The sequence below is a fragment of the Aphis gossypii genome, chromosome 1 (assembly GCF_020184175.1).
Source record: "Aphis gossypii isolate Hap1 chromosome 1, ASM2018417v2, whole genome shotgun sequence".
In the NCBI taxonomy this organism is placed as follows: domain Eukaryota; kingdom Metazoa; phylum Arthropoda; class Insecta; order Hemiptera; family Aphididae; genus Aphis; species Aphis gossypii.
The window spans coordinates 32,771,301-32,798,296 of NC_065530.1; the positions used below are offsets into that span (position 1 = coordinate 32,771,301).

A 26,996-nucleotide genomic window follows, 5' to 3' on the forward strand; every position below is an offset into this window, starting at 1 on the left:
GTATATCTGTTTCTCGAGAAATATACAAGCAAAAAAGAATCTCACTAAGCTGACCCACTAACCATTTGAATTCTATAACAGGTATTGTGTATCCATGTTAAAATTATTTATATAATACGATCAAATAATTGTTTATATTGTAATTAAATTTAGTATAATACCGATATGATTAAAATTTAAACTAAAACATTTTTTTTCTTTTTTTTTTTGTTATAATTTATTAAATAATAATGTAAAAATAAAAATTTTAATTAGGTAATAGTTTTAGTATAGGTTTTTAAAATCAAAATAAACAATGAAATATAATATATTAGGATATTAGTTTATTTTTATTCCATTATATTATGTTAATTTATTAAGTATTTGAAAATGTTACGTGTTCGTAATTTATGATATATTTAACTGTAAGTTCAATTATTAATTTTAGAAATAACCTAATAATGGAAAACGTCAATTTTTTTATTTTAATATTTTAAATAAATTCAATAAATTGTGTGGTTATTAACTTTAATCATAAAAGTAAATGTGTTTTCTTATGTATACGTATGCAATGAAATGCATAACCTAGAACGTAGTCAAATATTAAATGCGGGAATAGTTTAGAAATTGAACTTTAGAATCAAAGATATAATCAAGGGTATTATTATGTATCTAGTTATATTTTTGATATTTTTACGACATGCGGGACCTCAGAAATGAAGTTTTGTTAAATTAGTATAATTTTTTAGCTTTAAAAATACAAAAATACCTACTTAATAAACAGTTACTCCACAATTTATAATTATAGTTTCATTTTAATTATTGCTTACTAAAATAATTATAGCGTTTCAATGTAGGTACTTACAATAATTAATAATAAGTTAAATAGATATCATAAAAATCCAAAATCTATCAATAAATATATATTTTTTTTTATCAAAAGCACTTACATTTTACTCCAATTTTATCAGCCAATAATGTAGTTAAATCCTTACAATATCCTTCGAATCTATCATTTCCTGCTAAGGATTCTCCATACTTGGGCTTTTTAAACATGATAAATGGTTCTTCCTGTAAAATGTATAATAAACAACTAATTAAATCTATAAAACAAATTTGTATAGGTTATATTATGTAACTTTTAAAAAATAATTATGTTTTTAACATTCTATGTATTATCAAATACAATCTTAAAATACTTTATTTATGAATGTAATTAAATTTTATTTCATAATATTAAATTTATATTAAAAAATATTTTATCGTTTCAATATAAAATATCTGTTATAATATTATATAATAAGAAATCCAAAATAAAATCATTGATAATATTGGTAATGTATTAAGAATTTAAAATATCACGAATTAGGTTAAAAATGTTTACCGTATGCAAAATATTTAAAATTTTACAATAAATATGAATCATAAGGTGAATCGTACTTTGGTAGGTACGGCACAAAAAGGGAACTGTGGCGTATGTACAGAATATATCAACCACTTCTGGCGGTTTGTCTAAAACCAATTTAAGTCTCAACTCCTAGCTTAGTAACATCAGTCTATCTCTAACACACACACTCTCTATACTTTATTCTCGTTCATCACTTGATGTTCATAAATTGATAATGTTCAAAGTTTTTAGTACGGTGATACTCGTATTTCATCCAAGCTTGGGGACCCTCCGGAACAATGCGCTATCTCGAAAGATTTACGACATTTTATCTTTTAAAATATCTGTATGCTCTTTCTTCACTTTTAACACTAATGTAGCATTCTTTTTAAGTTTATTTCTCATTGGATACTTTCAGTGTTTATAAATTTATTTAGATTTCTCCCAAACAAGGCTGTATTCTCGAGTTCGCCTTAAATTTTAAGATTTGAGCTTTGGAATCAGGTATAAAGCAAAATTAAACATTTCAATTTTACTAATAAGTAATGCTTATTATGTGCCACTTAAAATTGTCATTATATTAAAAATTATACTTCTTGTGTTTACTTACCATTACTGTAGCCACGATCAATGTAGAGTTACCTTTGTGTGAATGTCCTGAGGTGTGAACTCTTTCTGGTTTGCTAACCACTGTTTTAAAACCATCTGTATCCGACCATTCTGCGATCTAAATTAAGAATGCATTCAAATATAAGTCATACTTATATAATACTATAATGTCTAAAATTAATAATTATATAAAATATACTATATACATAAATTATTATGGTATATTATAAACACAATTAATTAACCTTTATCAAATTCAAATATTTCGTTATAATGCCATGTTAAATGTATTATTGGTACAACCCAATACATTTACCAGTGTGATATAATAAATTATCAAAATATAATATCATATAACAACTATGATTTTTGTCATTAAAACAAGGACCAACTAACATTAAATATTAAATAATCTTTAAATATCTAAAAAAAATCTTACTTTTGTTATAGTACTATCAATTGTCATCTGTACGACGTGTAATGTATAATTATACCGTTTTCCATCATCGTTAAACATTATATGTCCGGTCAGTCCTTCCATTACAACCTAAAAATTAAAAAAAAAATACTAGTATAATACTATATTGATTAGTACATCTTTTATATTTGTATTGTAACATGTTTGAAAAATAACTAATAAGAAATGATTGTTTGTGAAAAATTTTATTTTAATTTAATCCATCGGAACTATAATGAAAAAACGCGAGTGTTTTCATTTTGAATTAAATTAATAGGTTTACAAAAAAAAAAAAAACAAATATACGAAGAGGTTTTCGATTCATTTAACAAATTTGTAGTGTTGAAATAAACGTGACCGGCCTATAGTCTGAATAAATGCATGGAAGAGAATGTTGGGGAAGGGTTTGATTTATTTAACGATTTTACGCACGAGATTCTTTGAAATTAACAGTATTCCGTTTATTAGACTTTTATTTGCGTAGTATGAATAAACAACATATATTGACTTAAAAAAATAAAAATAAAAATACATGATAATCAATTTTTTAAAATAACGAAAATTTACCATTTTGTATTATAATATATTTTTAATATTAATTTACGACTATCCTTTTTTATAAAGTAAGAGTTTACAAGAGGAATGACAATGAATCTAACTAAACTAGCAGTGATACTCCGTATGGGTTTATTGTCTGATAGATTTAATTAGTTTAACGAGTCATTAAGCAGTTTAACAAATTAGTTTCCAGAGTTCGTAAATTCTGTGACAGATATCAGGATACATACATTATACATCCACAGATCGTTTTAGTATTTCAATTATTTTGAGATTAATCGTGAAACGATTACCCAATTTAAATCAAAGGCAATAATATATTATAATTTTAGTTTAAACTATTATAATATTTGATTTAAACAAATAGTCAATCATTCTAATACATTATATTAATTTATAAACTATATTATAGCTACTGATTTTATTTGATTTACATTTTGTAAAACTTAAACGAGGTTTAAATAAAATAAAAATAAACTCAATATTTATCTTTTTGAAATTTCATTGAATACCTATATTAAAATACATTTTAAAAATTTTACAATTTATAATATACAATTTAATAATCAAAAATGAAATAGTGATTAGTGATAACAATAATAGTATATGTATGCACTATTTCTACACCGATGATAATTTGACGGATTTCAGCATATCTGTGGTTTGCGTTGCTATCTGGACTCAGTACGCATACGCGTTTTCGTAATAATAACGTTGTTAATTTAATTTTTATTGATATTAATACTTTTATTATTTATCCGTATACTGTGCGAATAATAAGTTCGAATTAATACATAAATATATAAGGGAGTTGTTTAGTTTTGGAGTTAAAGCCTATATATAGTATATATCCACAATAAATATACTGTCAAAGTTTAAAAAAAATACAAAACATAATTTTTTTTATCAATTATCAACATAGTACTTAGGTATACTAATGTTAATAACTTTAACTTTTAGAGTCACGCTGAAAAATAATAAACAATGTGAATTCAAATAATAATATTCTGATTTTAGCAATTTGTTTTTATTTATCAATAATATATGAGATTAATGTGACTGATTAGATAAATATTTTATGTTATAATTTATTTAATGACGATTTCATAAATTTTAATTCAATATGTATTACTTGATTTTTTTTTAATACATATTATACAATTATCATATAAAATGGAATTAGAAATTTGTATTCGGGATCAATGAATCATTTATATTCTAAGGTTATAATTTATTTTAAAATACCTACATAAAAATATAAATTATTATAGTCATTTCATTTTATAAAAATATGTTTGTCCAATTTTAAATTTTAATATTACCTTAAAAGAACTTCAGTATTATTATAATTGTATGAACTTTAAAACTATAAAGTATTTAGATGACACATTGCATTCGTATTGTCTGATATTAGTGGCTACCGTGTTCCAAAGACGACTACAAAGATTATAATATGATATGTAGCATAGGAATGCAATATTATATAATATTATAATTTAGGTATATATGTATTATAATACATTTTTAACGTGTTAATTATTAACAAAGCCCAAGAAAAAAATTATGCTAAAGCAACATAAAAATATGTTATTTAACACCACCACTGCTGGGAGTGTAAGGAGAGTTCAGTTGTTGTCATTGAGTTTAGCAGGAACTTTGTAAGTTTCATAGTGGAGAGGCGAACAGACGCCACACAGACATCAACAGTGTTTTATGTAATGTGTTTCTGACCATATAACAGCTGTGTTATACTTTGTCTTTGCAATCGTTTTACGTTCAACCTTTGAGGGCTAATTTAGGCTGAGGTATACTTTACATTGAATCTTTAATAAAGTCGCTTCTAAAACACTGACGGTCAATATAACCGATATTGAGTCATTGAGGTCTAAAAGGAAACAAGGATAGTACCAAGAAATGTATGACATCGTACCTCAATATAGTTAACAGAATCAGCTAAATGTATTTTTGGATAAGGCATGAACTTGAAGAGTAGAATAGTGTTGATTTTAGTGCGTGTTACTCGTAATGAGTCATACGAAATGACATAACCAAGTTTTGCTTTGAGGTAGGCTGATCATTTTTTATATTAAAGAGGTTCAACATGGAATTTCTCATTATTTTAGCACATACCAAAAATGCATACATGTACTGTGTTTTATTATATGGTTATTGGTTTATACTTAAAAATAAATTTCTTGAATGGTTTGAACTTTATAGTTTATTTTATTTTTATACGTGTGAAAGAATTATTAATGTATTGACAATGACGTAGGTTGCAAATATGTATAATATATACTAAGCTAGGAAAGTAGGAAGGTTATACAGTTTTGAGCAAATTCATTGTAATATAAATATACAACATATTATGATAGGTGTTGACGATACCTCCATTTAGTTATGTAGTAATTTCATAAATATATTATATATAAGACGTCATCCGATTTATTCAGGCATAAATACAATTCACATATTAAACGCCTAAGCTACATAATTTTGGAACATGGAAGCGACGTGTAAAAACAAATTCAGTAGTTGCTATTTTATAATATGACATACGTATAGTGAGCCGCATAACACGTCACCGTGAGTCCACGTGACATATTATCGTACCGTCGTTTATTACCCGTGGCACGAACAAGCTACACAATACCATGTATATATATATATATATATATATATATATATATATATATATGTATTTGTGTGTGTGTACATTATACACATTGCAGGGTAGTATATACTCATGACGATGGCGTTTACTCTTATTAGAGGGGCATTCGGTGCAATCTTTTTACCGTACTCGTGGCTCGGAGATGGGTGGAGAGATAATAAAAAGTGACAGAGACGAATACGCAGCAAGCGTCAAGGTGGCGGTGGTGACGTAAGACTCGACTACTGTGACTACCACTCTCCCTCGCCCCCACTAACGTCCTCGCGATTCATTCCCCGTCATTGTCATCTGTACGGGACGTGGCGGTCGAGATGAAGATTGAACGTATGCGGCCGCCGCATCCTGGGCGAATCGTCCTACAATATAGGTAGGTGAATCACGGCCGGTGCTCACTAATTTCACTTAGGCGAGTGAAATTAAAAACTCTGCCACCGAAAAAGAATGACGACGGTGGCAGTGCTCACGGCTACCCTCGCCGCACCGAGTGCTCAGAGCTCGTACATAAAACACGTTTATATATATAATATATATATTATATACAGCAAAAGACATCGTGGTGTGGTGGGTGAGTGTCTGTGGGGGAACAGCTGAGGGGAGGGAAAAGGAGGGATTATGTCGTGCGGACGTTATTAACGCGACGGGACGTCCAAGCCCATTTATACCACTTTGGATAACCCCAACCACCGTCACTACTTTTGCCACCCCTTCACGCACTTACCGTCCTTTCGTAGCATATACATACTCTATATTATACTATACATATACATATTATACTATACTCGTATTGGGTATTACATGTAGAGTATATACATGAAAAGAGGCCAATAGAAAGGAACGAAAAAGAACGAAATCGTAATTGAGTTTTGCCGTAGTACAGCGGTGGTATACACTGCTGCTGCGGTCCACCAAGTACTTTTCTAGGCTACGTCGTAACAATTGTGAAAAAAATGTAACCATTTTCCGTCATCACATTGTTTTTATTGTACTATTTTATAATAATTAGATACCTATAGATACTAAACGTATGAAAAAATTGACATTAATCACCTACAAAATAATAATGATTATTTTTACAACTAACAATGACATTTTTTTAAATTTTGAGAAAAGTATTGGTTTATTAAATTATTAGTAATATTTTTGTCTTATTTTACGGACATTTATAAACGTAGAATAAGTGGTTAAAACAGAATTATTAACTATATATTTATAGTTAATAAATTAAGTCTAAAAAATATTTTGAAGAAATGTTAACAAATACAAAACTCCGTTTAGAATGATTTTTTATATACGATGATTTCTTTCTTGTAAATTAACCCATAGGTTGATACATCACCGATTAGTATTTATTTAGTAATTTATAAGAAATTACATCCTTGTTTTTGTTTGGCATTGAAGATGCCGGACCATCAATGTTTTTTTCATTTCTTAAGTAATAAAATAAGTATATAAATAATATTGATCGAGTGTTTAAGACCTAAAGTATACCTCAGATGTTATTTGTAAATTAAAGGTGTGAATGAAACTGCGTATATCATCATCTTACACTAGTATAAATTATGATGTATAAAATTGACGATTTACATTTTAAATAGCCAAAAATATAATATGACAAGATTGGCTATGTTGTACCTAATTGTTACTAATTTACTATAATCAAATAATTAAAAAATGCTGTATACAAAACATTACTACGTTAAAAATAAAATTGTAGACAGTCGTGTGTTTTTACCTTTCTTAAAAAACGTGAAATTTTTTCACCATGTTCCCATTGATTTCCTGAAGTTCGACCATTGTTACAGTCCAGACCAAGAATTTGAGAGGACGATATACCAGACATAGATGAATTGCCGTTTGAAAGTGTTCTCTTTGCGTTCATCTTAAACATATCTGGTTTTTTCCATAAAAGCTTATCGAAGGTTTCTACAAGGACCAGTACTGCGTCATGCATTAATGCAGCTTGTGCCTAAATATGGGAAAAATACGATCCATTAATATAATATTAAATATAACATAACAACTTGGAGGTCCGAAGAGATCCCTGATCGAAGTAAAAGGAAAAAATTCTAAACTTTTGTGCTTGTACACGGGGGTGTATGTATGTACTCGTATGTATGTGTATGTGTGTGTGTGTGTGTGTGTGTGTGTGTGTGTGTGTGTGTGTGTGTGTGTGTGTGTGTGTGTGTGTGTGTGTGTGTGTGTGTGTGTGTGTATTTGGAAAATGCTAGCAATACGTCAGCCGATGACAATCCGATGTGCGGATCATGACAAATGGGCAAAAAATTAACTCGAAAGACCTTTTCATCTATAGGTCGTCACAAACAAAAATAAACAAAAAAAATTATACATATACATTTATATATGTGTATGTATATATACAGTTTTATATGAATATAAGTATTCACAAGGTGCAACCATAGATGGAGGGTGGGATATGGTGAACATTTTTGAGTGTGATTGATTTGTTGTTGTTGTTGGGGGATGAAACGGTTGAGCGGCCATGTTTGTCAGTAGGGCTTTGGCTCATGATTGATAGTGGAACATTTTCGTGCGACGCCCGATTGAGGAGAATAGAGAGACGGTGGTACAGGCAATGCTAGCACGCACAAACGAAGAGAAGCGAGGAGTCCTGCAGGGTACGGTAAGCTACGTTCAATAATGCAGAAGCCACAACGCAACGAAACACAATCACACCCATGCTCGGAACTAATTCATCAACTAAGGTCGGTCTGAAGAAAAAAAAAATTGGTTTAACCTGTCAACGAATGAAAACCGACAAAAAAAAAATATATATATATATATTAGCTGGAAGTCACTTAACAAATTATTGTAGTGTTTCGCAGTAAGACTGCATAATTTGATCGATTAATAACAGAAAGTATTATAATATGCCTTATAAACAATAAATGCTTAATGTAAAGGTCTATAAAATAACCAAATTCAAAACAACACAACGAGTATGTCTGTATCAAAATGTTTTAAATAGTTACATTTATAAGAAATCAAGTGTTAATAATTAAATATAAACAAATAAATTACATACACAAGTAGTTGGTACACAAATCCGAATAAAATGAATATGATCTTAGTAATATACATTAATTACTACTGCACCAATTCTACACCACTTACAATATTAATAATGAAATAATTTTTAAATATTTATGCCTATTCAAAAAAGTTCATTTAGCTTCCTACAAAGAAGCTTTCCCATATTGAAACACAATAAAATATGACAGACTTGTATAAAATTAAAATCAAGGAAAAATATTAATCTCCAAGCAAAATTAGTAACGCAGGGTGAAAATACCCTAATAAATCCACCAATCGATAATTATTATTATGTTATAATTTTTGTTATATTATTGATATAATAATACTAGTATTATTTTGACATTTATATTTCTAACTTATTTGAAAATTATATAATAGCTGTTCAGTGTTCACATTCTAATAGATGTATTTTTCCTACCTATGTTTATAATATATTATAAGTATTTTGTATAGACCTATAGCAGTATATAACTATTGTTTAAATTACGGGAGGAAACTTACAAAGAACTAACTGTAAACTTCAAGTCAAATTTATTGCGATAAAAACAATTAGAATTAATTTTGTAATATTATATATAGGTATATTTCCATTGCACGAAAATTTATATTTGAACATTTTACTTAAATACACTTTAAAAAGCGAGCTATGTATTTTGTTTAAAATTTAAAATATAAATTAATTATGAAGTATATTGGATAATATTATACTGTGCGTTATACGATATTGAGTTATGCATAATAATAGTATACATTATGTTTATTGTATATGCGATAAAAATTAAACTCTTACCGAAATTGTATCCTTTCCTGCTCCAGGTGAAGTGTTAGGATCTAAATTTTTCCACTCAGATAGAAAATGTTTAACTGACCATTGGTTCATATCCAACAGTCTAAATCCAGTTATATTTATAGCACCATACTCGATAACTTCTGTCTCCCAATGATCATCCATTATCTAACGATAATTAACTATTATTAGCTTTAATTACAAATAATATCTCTATAAGTATTGTAATACATTATAAATTATATAATTATAAGTGCTACAGAAAATTAATTATATAATTAGTTATACATTATTTATAATATGTACACCTAAAATAATGCTAAATAATTGTAATTATATCAAGCTGTTTTTATTTAAAATATATTTATTGAAATAATAAAACAGTTTTATTTTAGATTCTAAGTGAAGCGAGGAATGTACTGGTTTTACAATGATGTTTATTTCTTTTTCTTTTTAATTCTGGAAACACTTTTTCTCCTCCTAAACTTGATCAAAAGTATCAAGTGTAGCATTTGTTCTGAAAGGTAATGTTCTTGAGCTGGTACTTTAGAGAGGTTATTTTTCGATTTCGAAATGGTACTCGAAATAAAAACGGTTAAATGAGAAAAACGTACGATTCCATGATTTTATAATATTAAATAATTACGGACGACGTTTTCTACTAGAAAACTCCACTGAGCTTCACTGAGAATCGTTTTTGCTAGTAATAATATACTGTTGCCCACAGATAAAAATTAAATAACCTTATATATCTTACCTTCCCGACTTTTTTTGAGTTAACATTACTTAAAATGCATTGTGTGCAATACAGGAATTTGGATAAATTAAAAAAAAAATTACGACTTGATGTATATTTATAAAATAAGTGATCATTATTTTGTATTTTTGAATGGGTTACTAAAAGATTAATACTTGTATAGAATCGAAAATAACCGGTTCTAGGGATTAGGTTACGAGATGTGAAATTCAAAAGTATTGGTAACTGAAAACCGAAACCAGTATTTCTAAATTCAAAACTATAACCTTAACCCTTAATTTTGATTTTTCAAGAACCAGAACCAAAACTTTTAATACAAATATTTACACTGGAACTACAATTAGAACTAAAAACAAAAAACCGAAAAAACCTTGCTTCATGTATATAAAAAATGAAAAAACTTTGCTTTGTGTATATAAAGTGTATAAACACTATGAATTATAATATAGAAACATAGTTCGGATCTCGTGGAGTATATATACCACTGTAATTTTTTTCAATATACATTTTTTTTTAAATCTGAACATTTTTAGTACATTTTAATATTAGTATGAATTGTTTAATGAATGAAAAAGTCAAGTTTTAAGTACAATATTGTATTTATATATTATTATATAATCGATTTATATTGTTTATAGTATATCCTATAATTAAAGCCTAAAGATATCTAAATTATTTTTGTTCATACTAAAATATATTTTTTAAGTATGAAAAGGAAAATAATTATTAATAAATGGATTTAAACTTCTCCTTTACACGTGAATTTGTCAACGAAAATGTTTGTCTTTTGATGGAAACTTTAAAGAACACGTTCGCGTAATTAATTAATTTAACACCCCCAACCTATTTTGTTAATATGGAATCACTAACTTCACGGATACCTTGTAATTAATCAGTAGTGATTCTGCGTAACAAAGATAAACTCAAGTGATAGAACACGATGGAATTTTAGGGAAACTCTAAAATTAAATTAAACTTGAATGTAATGAATTGATTGCTGCACTATAGTATACCAGAAACCTAGGGTAGGCTATTACTATTTAACTTATTATCTACATGAATTCAAATCTCAACTTTGATAAATCAAGGGATATTTTTTTGTGATAAACTATGAAACATTAGAATTTAAATTACATTCAAATATCAAAGCATAAATTATACTATAATAAATTAAAAAGTAGATATGTAATATAATATGGTACCTATTTAATCATCTTTAAGTTTTTTTAAGTATTTTTTTTTCATTTATAAATAAAGAATTTTTTACTATAAATTTTCATGTTTTTCTAACATAATATACAAGTATTATCTTATATATAAAAAAAAAAAAAATAACTAATGGAAATCCGATGAAAATTCGCTAGTGGATTCATCTGCGTTAACGATGACTTAATAAAAAAAAAAAATCTTATGACAGAATAATAAAATTATAAATACATGTTATCCATTATCCAAAAAATATAATAAATCAATAAACATCTTCATTTTGAATAGAAAAAAACCTGCAGCTGAAAAACGGAAAAAGTTAAGCACTAAAAACCACTATGATATCATTATTTAGTGATATTCAATAATAGTATTATTTTCAAAACTAATCCTTTAATCAGTAAACAATTCTATTAAATATCTTTGATGTAGTAAAACTATTATATAATATTAGGTGGTACTGCGTACTAGGTACTTATATTATTTCCATGAAAATGTTGCATAATTCCTAAAATATGTTCATCATAAATAGAACAAAAATTTTAACTTTTAAAAAATACATTTAATTAACCATTTAAAAATTATTTATTCATGTTATACATACAAATACCAATTTTAAATTTATATAAAAATACATTATACTTTTAACCATTAAATTAAACTATATGTTTTTAATTGATTATTTAATTAATACTTACCAATCCACTGAGTAAATAGTGATAAGTTCTCTTTCCCAATTGAATATCTTTTACATGTGACACGACAATTTGCTTAGCCATGAGTGTTGGGCAATCAAGCACAATTCTTTTATTGCCCCATCTGCAAATATTTTTTAAAAAAAAGTTTAAAAATTGGCACAACAAATAAGGCAAAAAAAATGTTACGATTAATTTAATCTTAACTACTAAAATTTATTTTTATTATTATTTTATAATTATTCGAAATTGTGATATTGTTTTCTTTTATATTTTTTACTAATACAAAAAAAAAAACACATAAGTGGTTTGGTTTGTAGAATCGAATCGATTAAAAAAAAAGAGGGATGATTTCTGTATATACTTAACATATTTTATATGCGAAGCACGATACACAGTTGGCTGATGAATTGGGTCAAAGGGCTGAGTGGGGATGAAAAAAATTGCTGAGAAACCAATTCAACAACGGTGTGATGTTAAATCGACCAAAATACATGCATGAAAAATTTAAGTTTTCTGATAAGTATAGGTATTCCAAATTTATGTTTTAATTTTGTGTATTTTCATGATAATTTAGACGTTAGGGTGTATTAAATATAACGGTTATTATAGCTTCATCTAAGAATTATATAAACTAAATTATTTCGAAATGTATATTTTACAACATCACTTTTTGTCTCAATAAACTGAATTCCTTAGTAAAACTAAGAACTATCTACCATTTATTTAAGAAAAGAACATATTTAGATTTAATATTTTGAATATTATTTTGTATGATTTAAAAAATAAAACATATTATTTATAATAAATATATATTTTTTAAACGTATTTGATCCAAACAAACAAAAAATTAATACAACAGAATATTGAAAATATTTTTTGTAACTATTAGACGTTAATTACAATATAATCTTACTTCAAATTTTTTGTATTGAATTGTAAATTTGCTTAGATTTAATTTAGAAAACAGAATATAATAAAAATACACAAAATTAAATAATATTATTTCCTTTTTGCTTTCTTTTACAACACATTTTTCATTTAAAATTATACTCAAATAAAAGCGAATATACAACTCAGTATATCAACATAAAACGCCTAATTATTTTTAGAGTGAAGGATTTCAATACATTGTATCTAAATTATAAATGCAAAAGTTATTTAAATATGTAAATTTTAAACGTTTCAATTAATTTTAAAAATGTACTCTAAACTCATATATTAAGTTAATTGCAGTATACTTTAAATTTAATAAATATTTAAGTAAATACTCATACTATTTTTATATTGTGCATAAAAATAATTTGTTAAATATATTCATGAAATACTGTATAAATGTATTACAATACATTTACAATATTAGATATTTTATGAATAGATAAAATCATTAATCATAGAAATAAAATATAATAATATGATCCTGCAAAACCATAAATGTTAATTAGAGCTCAGCAAATCCCTGTATTATATTATTAGCAATATACCTATCTTAAACAATAATATTTAATATTCATGGACTCTATCTCACATTTTAGGTTTCTAAGAATTTAATTTTAGAACCAGTACATACTGGTAACTAACGAACGGACACAAAGAGGATATAAAGTATTCTAAACAACTGTACTTAGTTACGATTTTTCATATTATAATAGATATTTATTTATTGTCCATAACTACTATAATATTATAGTTACAATAATTGTTTATATTAAGATGTTTGATTACAATTTACGATACGCAATTTCCTAATAAAAAAAAAAAAAAAAAATCATAGTTAAAAATATAGATTATAATTAATATTTTAACTTGTTTAATATATAATACAATATCATTAAAATACTTTTAGTTAATTTTGTATATATTACGGTACATGATTTCATATCGGAAAATAACGATATTCACCTATTATTAACATTATTGACCAAATACACAGGTAATAAGTAATATTTGTTAAAAATTAGATATGAACGTGAAACTCAAATTCTATAATTTGAAAAATGATGTATGTAGGTTTTTGAAAAATAAAACTAATGCATTATCATTATTTATTTATTTATTTTTATAAGTTACATACATACATCATTTTTCAAATTATAAAATGTTGAGCTTCACGTGCATACCTGGTGTTTAACAATAATTACCTGTGTATTTGATCAATAACGTTAATAACCGAAGAATAACGTTAATTTCCATTTAATATCATTTAGCGTAACATATACATATAAATAAGTAGATATATTTTATATATTATTATTGTATAGATTTGTATATAATATGTATAATATATAGGTACAAAATTTAAATTATACACGGGCAACCTTACCTGCTATAAAATATTATTATTAATATACTTAGTGTACACCAACATTTTACCTAGAGGGTACAAAGCTTGAAATGAAAACCGAAATCAAATATTTAGGAATGACATTGAGTAAAGCGTTAGAATTTATGAAACATTTAACCACGACAGCCGTCAAAGCAATCGCCTTTATAGTATTACTATCTAGATTCCAAAATTTAGACTATTATCAATTTATTGTAGGAGGTCCAACACAAAAAAAATGACAGCTGCTTATGATATGATAGTAGTGCAAATATTATATGCTGCTCTGATAGAGTCCAAAGTACTAACTTAATGCTAAGGCAGAAAAGAAGTATGGAAATTAGAATCGCATATATTTACAGATCAGTTTCTACATTTACAATACTAGTATAGTCGCTAGTGCCCCAAAAAATTATACGCTGGCATAAGAACACGACCAAATTACTCCAATAGGGAAGATAGGAACATATAGTATCCATTAGAAAGGAGGCCAGAAACAAATTGATAAGGAAATGACAAGAAAAATGAACAATGGAACTAACACCTTCTGGTCCTGTATAATTATAAATGATGTCAAACCATAGATAACAAAAAAGTTTGGGCGTGTTAACTTTCATCTAACATCTAGGTAACAAAAATATTAACCAGATATGGCTGTTTTCTGACTAACTCTACAGGTCTAAGAGATCAAAAAGTCACAGTTGTCATGATAATAACACTCCAATAGATTATGTCAACAATTTACTAATCCTATGTGATAGATTGTGAAGACAAATAAGTAAATTAGAAATAAAGTTGGAAGATGAACTAGTGCCGGAACAGGTAGTCGGATATATGTTGTAGTGTCATAGAAAATGGAAATGATGTCAATGAATAAGTCACTGTGCTGGGTAACAAGGAAAAAGAAGAGAGACGCTGTCAAAGCCAGCCAATAGTTAAGAAAAATAAAATTGTGAGTCGAAGATCAAGTGACTGAGAAGATGCTTCAGAATACGTATAAATTAATTTACATTTATTATTTTCATGTTTTAATTTCGAATTAGTGATGACAAATATAGGGGAAGCGGACAACCCACAAAAGCAAAGTACCTCCCTATTATGATAATTTTCAACACAACAGAAAAAAAAATGTGTGCTAGGAATAAGACAGAATAAATTCATATTTAAAACATTAATTTTTAATTAAACTTGATTTATTTTCTATTTCCTTTATTCATTCTCACAGTTATTTTATCATAAAACGTAAAAAATCATACTAATATAACACGTACGTATCGTAAAAAACTGTAAATTATTCATACAATATTTTTTTATAAGTCAGATAATATTTAAAAAACATTTATCTTATTTCTAAAAAAAAATAATAAACAAAATCAATACTATTAAACGTGAATGACCAAAATCAGAAAGTTACTATAACAAGATAGTAGGTTATTATAGAAAAATAAATTGTGATATTCCAAAAGGTAGTGTACTTGGTCCAGTTCTGTTAATAATGTACACATAAATAGTATATGTAATAAAAAAAAACTGATACCGATTAAAAAAATATATAAGTAGTAATTATATATGATAAAAATCTTATACAATATATATATATATATATATATATATATATATCACAGTATTTATACAAAAAAAATTGTTTTTACCTGTTTACTCGTTCTACTTGATGAATAAAATTTAAAGCATCTGATACATTTTGAATACGTTTGACCATGTCCACTTTAAGACTGTTTGGACCAAGGTCTAGAGCTTCGTACAACTGCTGTAAACGTAAAAGTCCTAGAAAATAATAATTAAAAAATTATCATATTTTTGTTTGTTTAAACTAACAAATATGCTACATGATCAAAATTATGCAAAATATAGTTATTCGTTCATATTCCCTTACCATGCAAAAACTCATTAGTGTTGTCTTGGCGTTTCACTTTTTAAATTATATATTTCAGATTTCTCGCCTGGGGTTACGAACATTTCACAAACACAAAGGATTGAAGCCATTGCCCAAAGAGAGGAACTACAATAATGACTAAATAGGGCAGTGGTTTTAACATACAGAGAAGACAACTCTACGAACGCATTTGTTATATATACCTAATATCTATATTTGCATTTCAAACAAATTTTATCACCCTTGAGCGCACAATATCTTCAAACATTTACTATTTGTTTGACGTTTAGATTCTACCTACAAACAAGTACCTACATATATAACTATATCTTACGAATAAAATAAAAAAGCCGATATAAATATTTAATAAAGTATGTTAAAAAAAAAAAAAAAAACCATAAGATTCCAAAGAAAAATATCAAATTATGTAATTAAGTTAATATTTTTAAAAGGTTCTAGCATTCAATAAATCCGAATTGCTTACCAAAAAAATAAATATTCATCTCAAAAAATTTCAAAATTCAAATCTTTTAGAGGGGTCTGTACGAATCGAATACCATACTGTATATTATATTAATAAGTATAAAACATTTTATTTAAGCTTTTAAAACTTTCAATTTGATTTTTTCAACATTAATTGAAAAAAAAAATAAAATGTTTTGATATCTAAGTAAACTTTTTAACCAAACATATTTTAATGTATTGTTACTAGTTTCACATATCTATATATTATTTACTCTAATGCTTCAAGATCAAATGTATAAATACTATTATATTAATAAAAAGTGGCACTAGATACGACCATAAATGATAATAATAATAATATAATTTAGATCAATTGAAAATATTTTAAAAATTCAACTACGAATTTATTTTCTGTTTTTTAATATTAGTACTGGTTGGGGCGTTAAAATTATAACTTGTCTACTATATTATTTTTGTGAGATCAAGGAATCACAAATTGCAAATACGTTTAATGAAACAAAAAAAAAAAACATTTGTAATTTATGATTTTAAATTTAATTTTCAAAAGTTATTATGCAAAAATATTGAAAGATGGGCTCGTAAACGTTCATGTAACGTTTTCATAAAATCAAATAATGTACTTAAAATTATATTGCCCTGAACTAATCACAACTTAAGCAAAGACGACAAAAAAATTAAAAAGACAAAATCTATTTAATAATTTAAAATGTAAAGCTATAGATGATGTTTTTGAAAATCCTAGAAAATTGCTAAATATTGTAAGTTATCATATGGAGTTATCAGTACATGGACAACAAATGACACAACACATTTTCAAAAAAGAAATTACATTACGCACAATCAATCATTTATTCCAAACTACCAGATACTATGATTAATTTATAATATACAACTTTAGATAGTTTGAAAATCAAAACTAATTGAGACAAAAAAATGTTATTTGTTAATGATCATGAAAAATACATTCTAATTTTTACAACACAAATAAATTTAAAATATTTAAGTGCAAAATTTTGCCTATTGACGGTACTAACACCTAAGTTATAAACATCAAAACTATACGCCAATATATTTACAGTAAAAAATAAAAATAAATGTTTGAAAATGCTTTAACTTGTATATAAAATGTGAACAACTTGAACTTAAATTTATCGATTAAAAATAATTTACACTTGCTATGAATTCTTTATTCATTCTGCACTCATAGTTGTTTTTTTAATTATAATGAGAAAACAACGGCATTTTAACTTAAGATAGAGCATAAGAAGAAAAACTCAAGCACAAATTTTATATAGAAAACAAAATATTTTTAAAATTATTTTTTGAATTTAAATTCTTAAATCCAATTGATGTTGACTCTGTTTTACAAACAACATCATGGCAATTAAACCCCGATAATGATAGAATACGTACATTTTTATGTACTGCTTAGACATTTATGTGATACCTAACTATAAATTTCCTCCATCAATTTAAATTAAATTTTCGAATTCTACAATTCGTAGAATTAATCTTGTAAATCATTACAAACTGAATAGTATGTTGTACTCCCCGAATGCTATTATATTTCAAAATTTACCAATGTCTTAAGGTAAGTAATCTATATGTAAAAATGTGTAACTCAAATAATTGATAATAGACATCAAGAAGTATTAGATAAAGTGAAATTTATAAGTACAACGATGACGAAATTAAAAATTAAAAAAGTAGAATAATACATGTAACAAAATTAATGTATATGGTATATCTGATAGTAAAATAAATAAAAATCAATAAATATATAACCAATTAGTACAAGGGTCTTCAACCCACAACCCGCCCTGACGTAATATGCGGCCCGCAATCACATTTGAAATTTAACATGTATATTTTCTATTTCGATAAAATTGTTTAAGCCATCGCTATCGGAAATATGCAATAAGATGAATTAAATTACCTACCAAGATATAAATGTGGGCTATTGCCTGTTAGTTCGTATAATCAACTGTGGAACGAGCATAATATACTATTAATAATAACAATAATTTGTAATTTAAAGTTTAATCATAAAAATTGTAATAATAAAACTGAATTTTTGTAAAAAAAATACATGTTTTTACTACGAATACGGCCCTCAAGATTTTTGAAGAATAATACCTGGTCCACTGCATAAAAAGGTGAAAATCCCTGAATTAGTACCTATATAATATGAGTATATGGCATTTAGAATGTCAATGAATATGATATTAAATTATAACTAAAATAATAAAATAGAATAAAATTACTTTTAATTTTAAAATTTAAAAATAGAAACATGATAATGACAATATTATTTATATTATGGAGAAACAATGAAACATACTTTTACTTTATAAAATTTTCAATAAATTTGTAACTTATCGCAAATATAAACAAAAAATAAAACATAGTAAAACATTATACACATTAAATGTAAAAATATATAGCTGATAACGCTATTAAAACTAAACAATATGAAAAACATAATTTCATAATATTATTGTAATATTTTTGTGTCATAAATACATAACAATAAATTTTAACTAATACTTTAGAATAAAAGATATTAGAATTTAGTACTTAAATCACGGAGTATAATATTTTTCAATGGAGTTTTGCATTTTTGGGGGATAAAAATATGTATGTAATTTTAACGTGGAAATAATAAGAATATAAATTAATCAGTTTCTTAAAATTTGGAATTTTATCAAAACCAATAGAATCAAAACATGTCTATAAAAGACAATATAATAGATCAATATTAATTATTAAATAAATAAATCTTTTTTAAACTTTACTTATTGAAATAAATAATATAATCTTGATAGAATTTTCATAAAAGTTAAATTCACTTATATAGAATTGTAAAATTCGATTTAAAATGAAGAATAAGCGTCAGCAGCAGATCACTTTTTTGATGTTAACTATTCTCACATAAATATAAACGAAATAAATTACACCTTTCTATATTTTTTTTAGTAAAAAATTACTTAAAAGGACAATGCCGAATCTTTATTATTGTTTCTTTACTTAGTTCTTAACAAGTACATTCCACAATAAATGGTTATTAAAAATAAAAGAACACTCTCCATTAGCGAGTATTATTTTTTATTTTATATATAAAGAGTTCTTTTGTTTCCTATGAAGACTTTTACGCATAAATTCGCCTTTGTCTTCACATTTTAATGTCATTTTCTTTTAATGCTTTAGTATTTAATCTATTTTTAATTTGAGTTATTTCAACTAAATGATGGGGTGGCCTAATATTTTGTAAATTTAACGATTGAAAATATAAAAATAGCATATTTAGAATTCGTATATTATTGACGATATCTTACAATATATCTAACAATTTTATATATACTTTTACGATTGACACTTAATTTAAATAATATGAAAAATATTAAATGAGTTTACAACGAACAAAATTATATTGTATTCTCATATCTCATATATTTAATACCTAACTAAATACTATCAAAGTTGTAAAAATAAAAATATGTTTTCCCAAAAACTATACAATATGCCTGAAATATGTGTCATACTATAAACATTAATCTTAATAAAAGGTAATTATTTTCTATTTTAATATCAAAATAAAAGTAGAAATTATTTAAATGTTTAAGTTATATTGAATTTAATGATATTTCAAAAATAAATTACCAAGAAAAGTTATATAAAAAAATACAAGTTTAAAATAAAACAAAATCTTGAAGTATTCTCATACCTATAGATATAAAAATATACCTATAAGCTTATAATTTAAACTAATATTTTTATAAATAACCAATTATGTACGTTTAAACTATAATAGATAAATTTAATAGCGGTCTTAACTTTGAGATAACTTCCCAACCTAAAATAATTTTGTATTATTACAAAGCTGCTATATTATATATTGTAATAAAACGATGTAACCACACTTATGTGAATTTAAGTACAACATAACATATTTATAAACGTATAGTAAAAAAATTTTATCTATAAGAGCCTCAATTAAAAAATATTATTACGAAAATTATATGAAAACAAAAGTTATAACATAAATAAATACAAAAAATTAAGTATCACAAAAAAATTAAAATTTCATTTTTCAATTATTTTATATATTTATCAAATTATGTGAGAATTGAGAAATAGAATACATAAAAACAATGCAATTAAAACCTTAATTGCATAAAGAAACGTTTTTCATAAACAATGATATATCAGTAAATTCAAAACAAACATATACTCATTATAGTGACCTACTCGGCACACAATATATAGACGTATAGTAGAACGGTACACGCTTATCTACCTTTTTAATCTTGAAAATAGACTAAATTATAGAAAGTTAAAAATCATACAAATTAGCTAATACAAATCTTATGAAATAATATAGAAATAATAATATCTTATTCCATAAGATCAAAAAAATTAATAAAAAAATATGGACTTGCTTGATTGATGTACAGTAGGTGTACCTACCTAAGCTAATGATCGAGTCACTATATAATAGATGTGGACCTACAATTTGAATTGATTACGAAAAATGATTTTGGGTGGAGACAGTTAGATTGACACTACATAACTAAGAATATTTTATGATATTCTACTTAATAAAGTAATTTATTTTGCTACTAGTATCACAGAAGGTTTATTTATTTTTTCCGAATGAATTACACAAAAAAATCTAATCGATTTTGGTGATAATTGGTTTAGTTATACTCCAATTTTTCCTTATCATTTATTTATATATATTTTTTATTTTTAATATTTTTTCCTGTTATTTTGAAAAGTAATGGGAATTTTGTAATTTTGATCCCATGAAATACAAACTACTAATTAAATTAAAATTTCTATCAGTATTCACTCCCAAATTTGAAAATCGAAGAATTTTTATTGCCCCAAAAGGTAATAATAGACAAAAAACACACATCTCTGTAAAATAAATCATGCATAGCTCCACTCAGAATATAAAATACTTATATATATATATTTTTTTTTATACATAATATTTCATAAAATTTTGCATGATTACAACTTAATTTGAATCACTTATTATTTAAGATAAAAAAAATACATTAAAATATTCAAAGTTATTCTAAACAAGTAATATAATTTAAATTTTTAGGGGAAAAGGTTATACGTTTGAGTTTTTTTATAAAATTAGTGTAATTAAATTCTTTACAATGAAAGAACTTAAAACAAATTATTAAAGGTCATCTAGCAAAAATATTAAAATATTTAATGTCGTGTAAAACTGTGATCAAATTGCATACTTTACCACCTACGTTTATACATACATATATTATTATCAAAAATGACTATCAAAATATTTTGTAATTAATTGATATGCTTTATAATAATATCGGTATATTATAATAATGGAAAATAAAAATAAAAACATTTATTGATTCAAATCTTAAAGGATTGTATTATTTTACCCTTACTTTTTTTTATATTCAAACTGATTAACCATTTCAATGTCCTCAAAAACTCTTTATTCCAAAGAGTATTAATAATGCATCCAAAGAAATTTAAATGACAAAATGAATAAACTTTTTTTAGAAAAGAAATATTTAAATTAAATAGGATATGAAAGGACTTAAAATAAACTCTAAATTTTGGTACTGTTACTTAAACGTATTTTATACCTACTACTTTATTAGGACAAAAGATTTTATCAAACATTTAATCTTAAAGTTTAATTTAGAAACACTATGAAGTAAAATCTTCATAAATACGTAATATTAAATAGGTACCTACCTACCTAAAAAATCTATTAATCTCTTTAGTCTTTTTGTATGAGTTATACTGTCGAATATATTAACAATAGTCACTGAAGAGTTGTCATTCATACGATCATTTCATATTATCTCTGATGCATACAAAAATAATATAAAATATAATATAAATAAATAATTATTTTATTTTTAAGCCCGACTATAAGCAAGTATAAGTAAAATATAATTAGATGTATAAAAAGTTTAAATATAATATATTTCAAAAGTAATTAAAAAAATATGCATTATTTTTTATTTTCGGGCAGTCTGTTATGGTGATAATAAAATATTAATTATCATCGCATTGGGTTAAATTAAAAATCTTAAAATAAATTCAATATCGAAGTTAATATAAATATAAATTTACTTACCATCATGTGAGTCATACATATAAATTATATTGGTCCAACCATAATATCGAACAGTATCCAATATGGCGCGATGATAGTCCGGTCTAAGACTGACCGCATAGTCCAACATCCCTGATGACGGTGACAATACCTGAAATAATCATTAAAATAATAATTAACACTGTATATTTAAATTAAATATATATCAGTCGCAATGAATTTAAAGTATTACTATACAAACATAATGCAGATTGATATAGGTATACAGGATATCCCGTGAGAATTTACCCATAACAATATCTTCTGAAATAATGTAGATATCCTAACTCTATTTCTTTTTTTATAAGACTCACAGGTCAAGGACTACAAGCATTTCATATTTTAATTTAATTTAATATTTTTGTAAAAAAGTTTAAAAAAATAATTTTTTATTTAATTATTATCAAAAAAATTTAAGATTTTAAGAGTTTAGTTTGTAGAGTTTATTTTTTCAAAAATTTTGACTTTTCAATGTTTTATTTTCATTTACATCGTGATTATTAAAAATTTTTATTGTACACTAAAAGCATTGGCCGGCCTTATACGACCCCACGGTCCATATGTTTGATATTCATATTACTTGCACAATGGTATTAAACTATTCACAAACTTTCTCAAAAATTATACTAAAAATCATAAAATTAATGAAAATAAAATTTTGAAACGACAACATTTTTAGAAAAATAAAGTCTACAAAATGACTATCTTAAATTTTTTTGAAAATAATTAAATAAAAAAACTATATTTTTAAATTTTTTTACTAAAACATTGAATTAAATTAAAATATGAAATAACTTGTTGTCCTTGATCTGCGAGTCTTATAAAAAAAGAAACAGAGTTATGATACCTCCATTATTTCAGGAGGCATCGCAATCGGTAAATCCTCACGGGACACCCTATCTATACCTCTCTCTAAATACCTGTTCATTAAAGTGCGAGTGTATAAGTATTATAATTCCAAAAATGTGTACGATAATTAATGGTAATAGTAAACAAAATATTAATAATTAAAATACAGTAGGTTCTCTATCTATTGAAAATGTACGATACTTAAAATATATATATGCTATATATTTTTATATACATTTTACATAATATTTTCATCAAACTTCATCTCCGATTTGACAATTTCAGAGAATGTAATCTCAAATGTTTCCAAATACCAAAATGATAAATACATAAAAAGTAATAACTATTAACATATTACTGTGTAAGCATTATAAGAAAAAAAAACTTATAAAATGAACATTTTATTTTGATGAATTATTGAAAACTCATTAGAAATTACACGCAAGAATATTCCATATCTAAGAAAACTGTTCCCAGGAATTTCTAAGTGTACCAACCCTCGAATATTTTGTAAAAATAAGAATATAATACAGTGGCCTATATGCCAATAAGCAATAACGCACTGACATGATAAATTTACACCAGTTATTTAAACATATATTAAATTAAAGAGTTAAAATGATTTAATAAAAAAAATATTAAAATTTTAGCTGTGCCAGAGTTTTTTTCATTGTTGATGACAATTAAAAAAAAAAAAAAGTTAATTTGTTACAAAATAAAACAATGAGAACAATTTATGGAAATAAAAAAAAAACAACAATTAATGTTTAAATTTAAAATGTTAACTCTCAAAAAAATATTTATCAAAAACATTAATAACTAGTGAGATACCTATAGCTACAAATTACAATGATGTATATTTTTATTTTATTTTTTATGTATGTGAGTAAGTAAGAATCTCATATACTTTTAAAGTAATAAGTAAAAAGGTAATAAACCATTAAAGGTAGATTCTGATGAATATTGGATCTATTTGGTACTTTTAAGAGGTCAAATGTAACAATTAAAAATTCTCAGTGCTGTTCAAATTCTTACTTCAGTATAATTTTTCATTAAAACAAAAATAAAATTATGGAAAAACTTAAATTGTAATCAAAATCAATTTAAACTACACCAAAGAAAAATAATTTTACCACCGATAGTCATAAAAGGCGTAAAACTGTTTTTCGAATTATGCAAAGCATTTACCTACTAATATCACTAACCCAGACAGTTTTAACTGTAAATCAACGTCTTCGCGTTTCAAGCTTCAACTTGACACACCTGATGACTACAGAAAAATAATTCATTTTCTAAAAGACAGCGAAGCAAAGTATCACCAATTACAGTCTGACAAAGCATTTCGAGTAAAGATAAATAATCTCTATCCTGTTTCCGAAATCTCAACAGCAGTAGAAGAAATTGGCTATTTTGTCAAACAAGTCACTAATATTATTCATCATCAAACCAAAATACTCCTACACTTGTACTTTGTAAATCTTTAGATCGAAGAGAACAATAATTATGATACTTTTGATAAACACCCGTAATCTAAACGAAAATAAAAGTTGAAAAACCGCACAAACCACAGTAAATTCTCCAGTGCTTAATATTTCGTCAATCTTATAGTTAGGTATACTAAGAGCCATTGCATTGAAGATATACTACTAGCTGTGTTAAATGTGACAAAAGCTATCTCTCCACGACCTGTACTAAACCACGCGAGTCTTCCACCATCTGCGCATTATACAATGTTATACAAGTTATAAAGGAGATGCACTGCCTATAAAGAACTTCAGCAATAACATCGACATCTTGCCAACTTCAAAAATACCCATCTACATATAACATCATCAATAACCTCAGCATCCTCAAGATGGCCAATACAACCACCAATCAGCCAATTCCAATCAAACAACTACATGCCACAAACATAAAAGTGTGATCAAACATGTAAAATGTACATGAATCATACATGCTAACTTACGTAGATAAATTTTAATCAATAATTAACCCACTGCCCTCTACTCACCCTTCTGACAACCGTCATCACTAAACATATATAAAATCCAAAAAATTAAAAATAACTCATACACATCTAACTCCCTCCTCATTCTACTTTTGCTAACGAATTTAAAAACCATAGAAACAAACTACTTGCCATTCTTTAGGAAAAAATCGAAATAGTAATATTTCTAAAACACATACCTTGGGGTCAACATCGATCGTTGACTTACTTGGTTAACTCAATGTATATTTATGTTGAAGTACCACCAATGAGAAGCCTCATCATTCTGTATTTTCTGTCACTATTTTATCTAATTAATCACTTAAGATTATTGTTCTAATTAATTTTTAGCTTTACTATAATATAGTAAATAATTATTTTTCTTCAAAAATTTAAGTGATTTTGTTATAATTCAAAAAATATTTTTTTAAGAACTTTAAATTTTTCGCCATTACGTACCTATTAATATTTTCTATACACAATGACATTTTTCATAATATTTGGACTTATTTTGAGCTATTAATACCATAAACCTATTTAGAGTTTAAACTATTATAAAAAAGTATATATAAAAGTTGTAACAATGGAGTTTATTCATAAATTAATAAAAATAATATATGATTTACCTAATTTTATAATGATGATCAAATATTATATAAATATATACTATGATTTTGGCAAACCTACCATCAAAAATATCCTCATATAATTAGACATTACGGTCATTAGAAAATATACTATACTCTATAGTCTATAGGCTCGCACACAATCTCTGCCCTCTGGTTAGAAACATGTTTCATAATATGCAATAATTTTTTTTTTTTTGAGTTCAAATTTAACATATAAATTAGTCATTAAGCTATACATAACTATAAATTTTACATAATTACTTACAAGTATTGGAATATTTGTGAAAAAATACATAATAATGTTAAAGAAATTTAATTAATATTTTATATTTCTTTATATAATTACGTATCTTTAACCAATTTTAGGTAAATCAAACACAAATTTAAATTATTTTTCAAATTTATTCTACTTTATTTTAAATTTCAGACATTCACTGATATTATAATTTATAGAAACTTTAGGCTTTAGCATCGATATTTTTTTTTCTATAACAGAGCTTTACAAAAAAACTAT

General features: G+C 25.3%; 1 protein-coding gene across 1 annotated transcript in view; it reads right to left on the reverse strand.

The window, feature by feature from the left end:
- The window catches only part of LOC114132267 (glutamate receptor 1-like), a 170,400-nt gene that overhangs the window by 36,625 nt on the left and 106,779 nt on the right, over positions 1-26,996 (reverse strand). Inside the window, exons 4-11 of the mRNA XM_050198138.1 lie at positions 23,000-23,129; positions 16,136-16,268; positions 12,164-12,284; positions 9,506-9,670; positions 7,394-7,627; positions 2,415-2,522; positions 1,977-2,093; positions 930-1,050 (exon numbers count right to left, since the gene is read on the reverse strand). Of these exons, the coding sequence (XP_050054095.1) occupies positions 930-1,050; positions 1,977-2,093; positions 2,415-2,522; positions 7,394-7,627; positions 9,506-9,670; positions 12,164-12,284; positions 16,136-16,268; positions 23,000-23,129 (1,129 nt within the window). The remainder of the gene's footprint in view (positions 1-929; positions 1,051-1,976; positions 2,094-2,414; positions 2,523-7,393; positions 7,628-9,505; positions 9,671-12,163; positions 12,285-16,135; positions 16,269-22,999; positions 23,130-26,996) is intronic.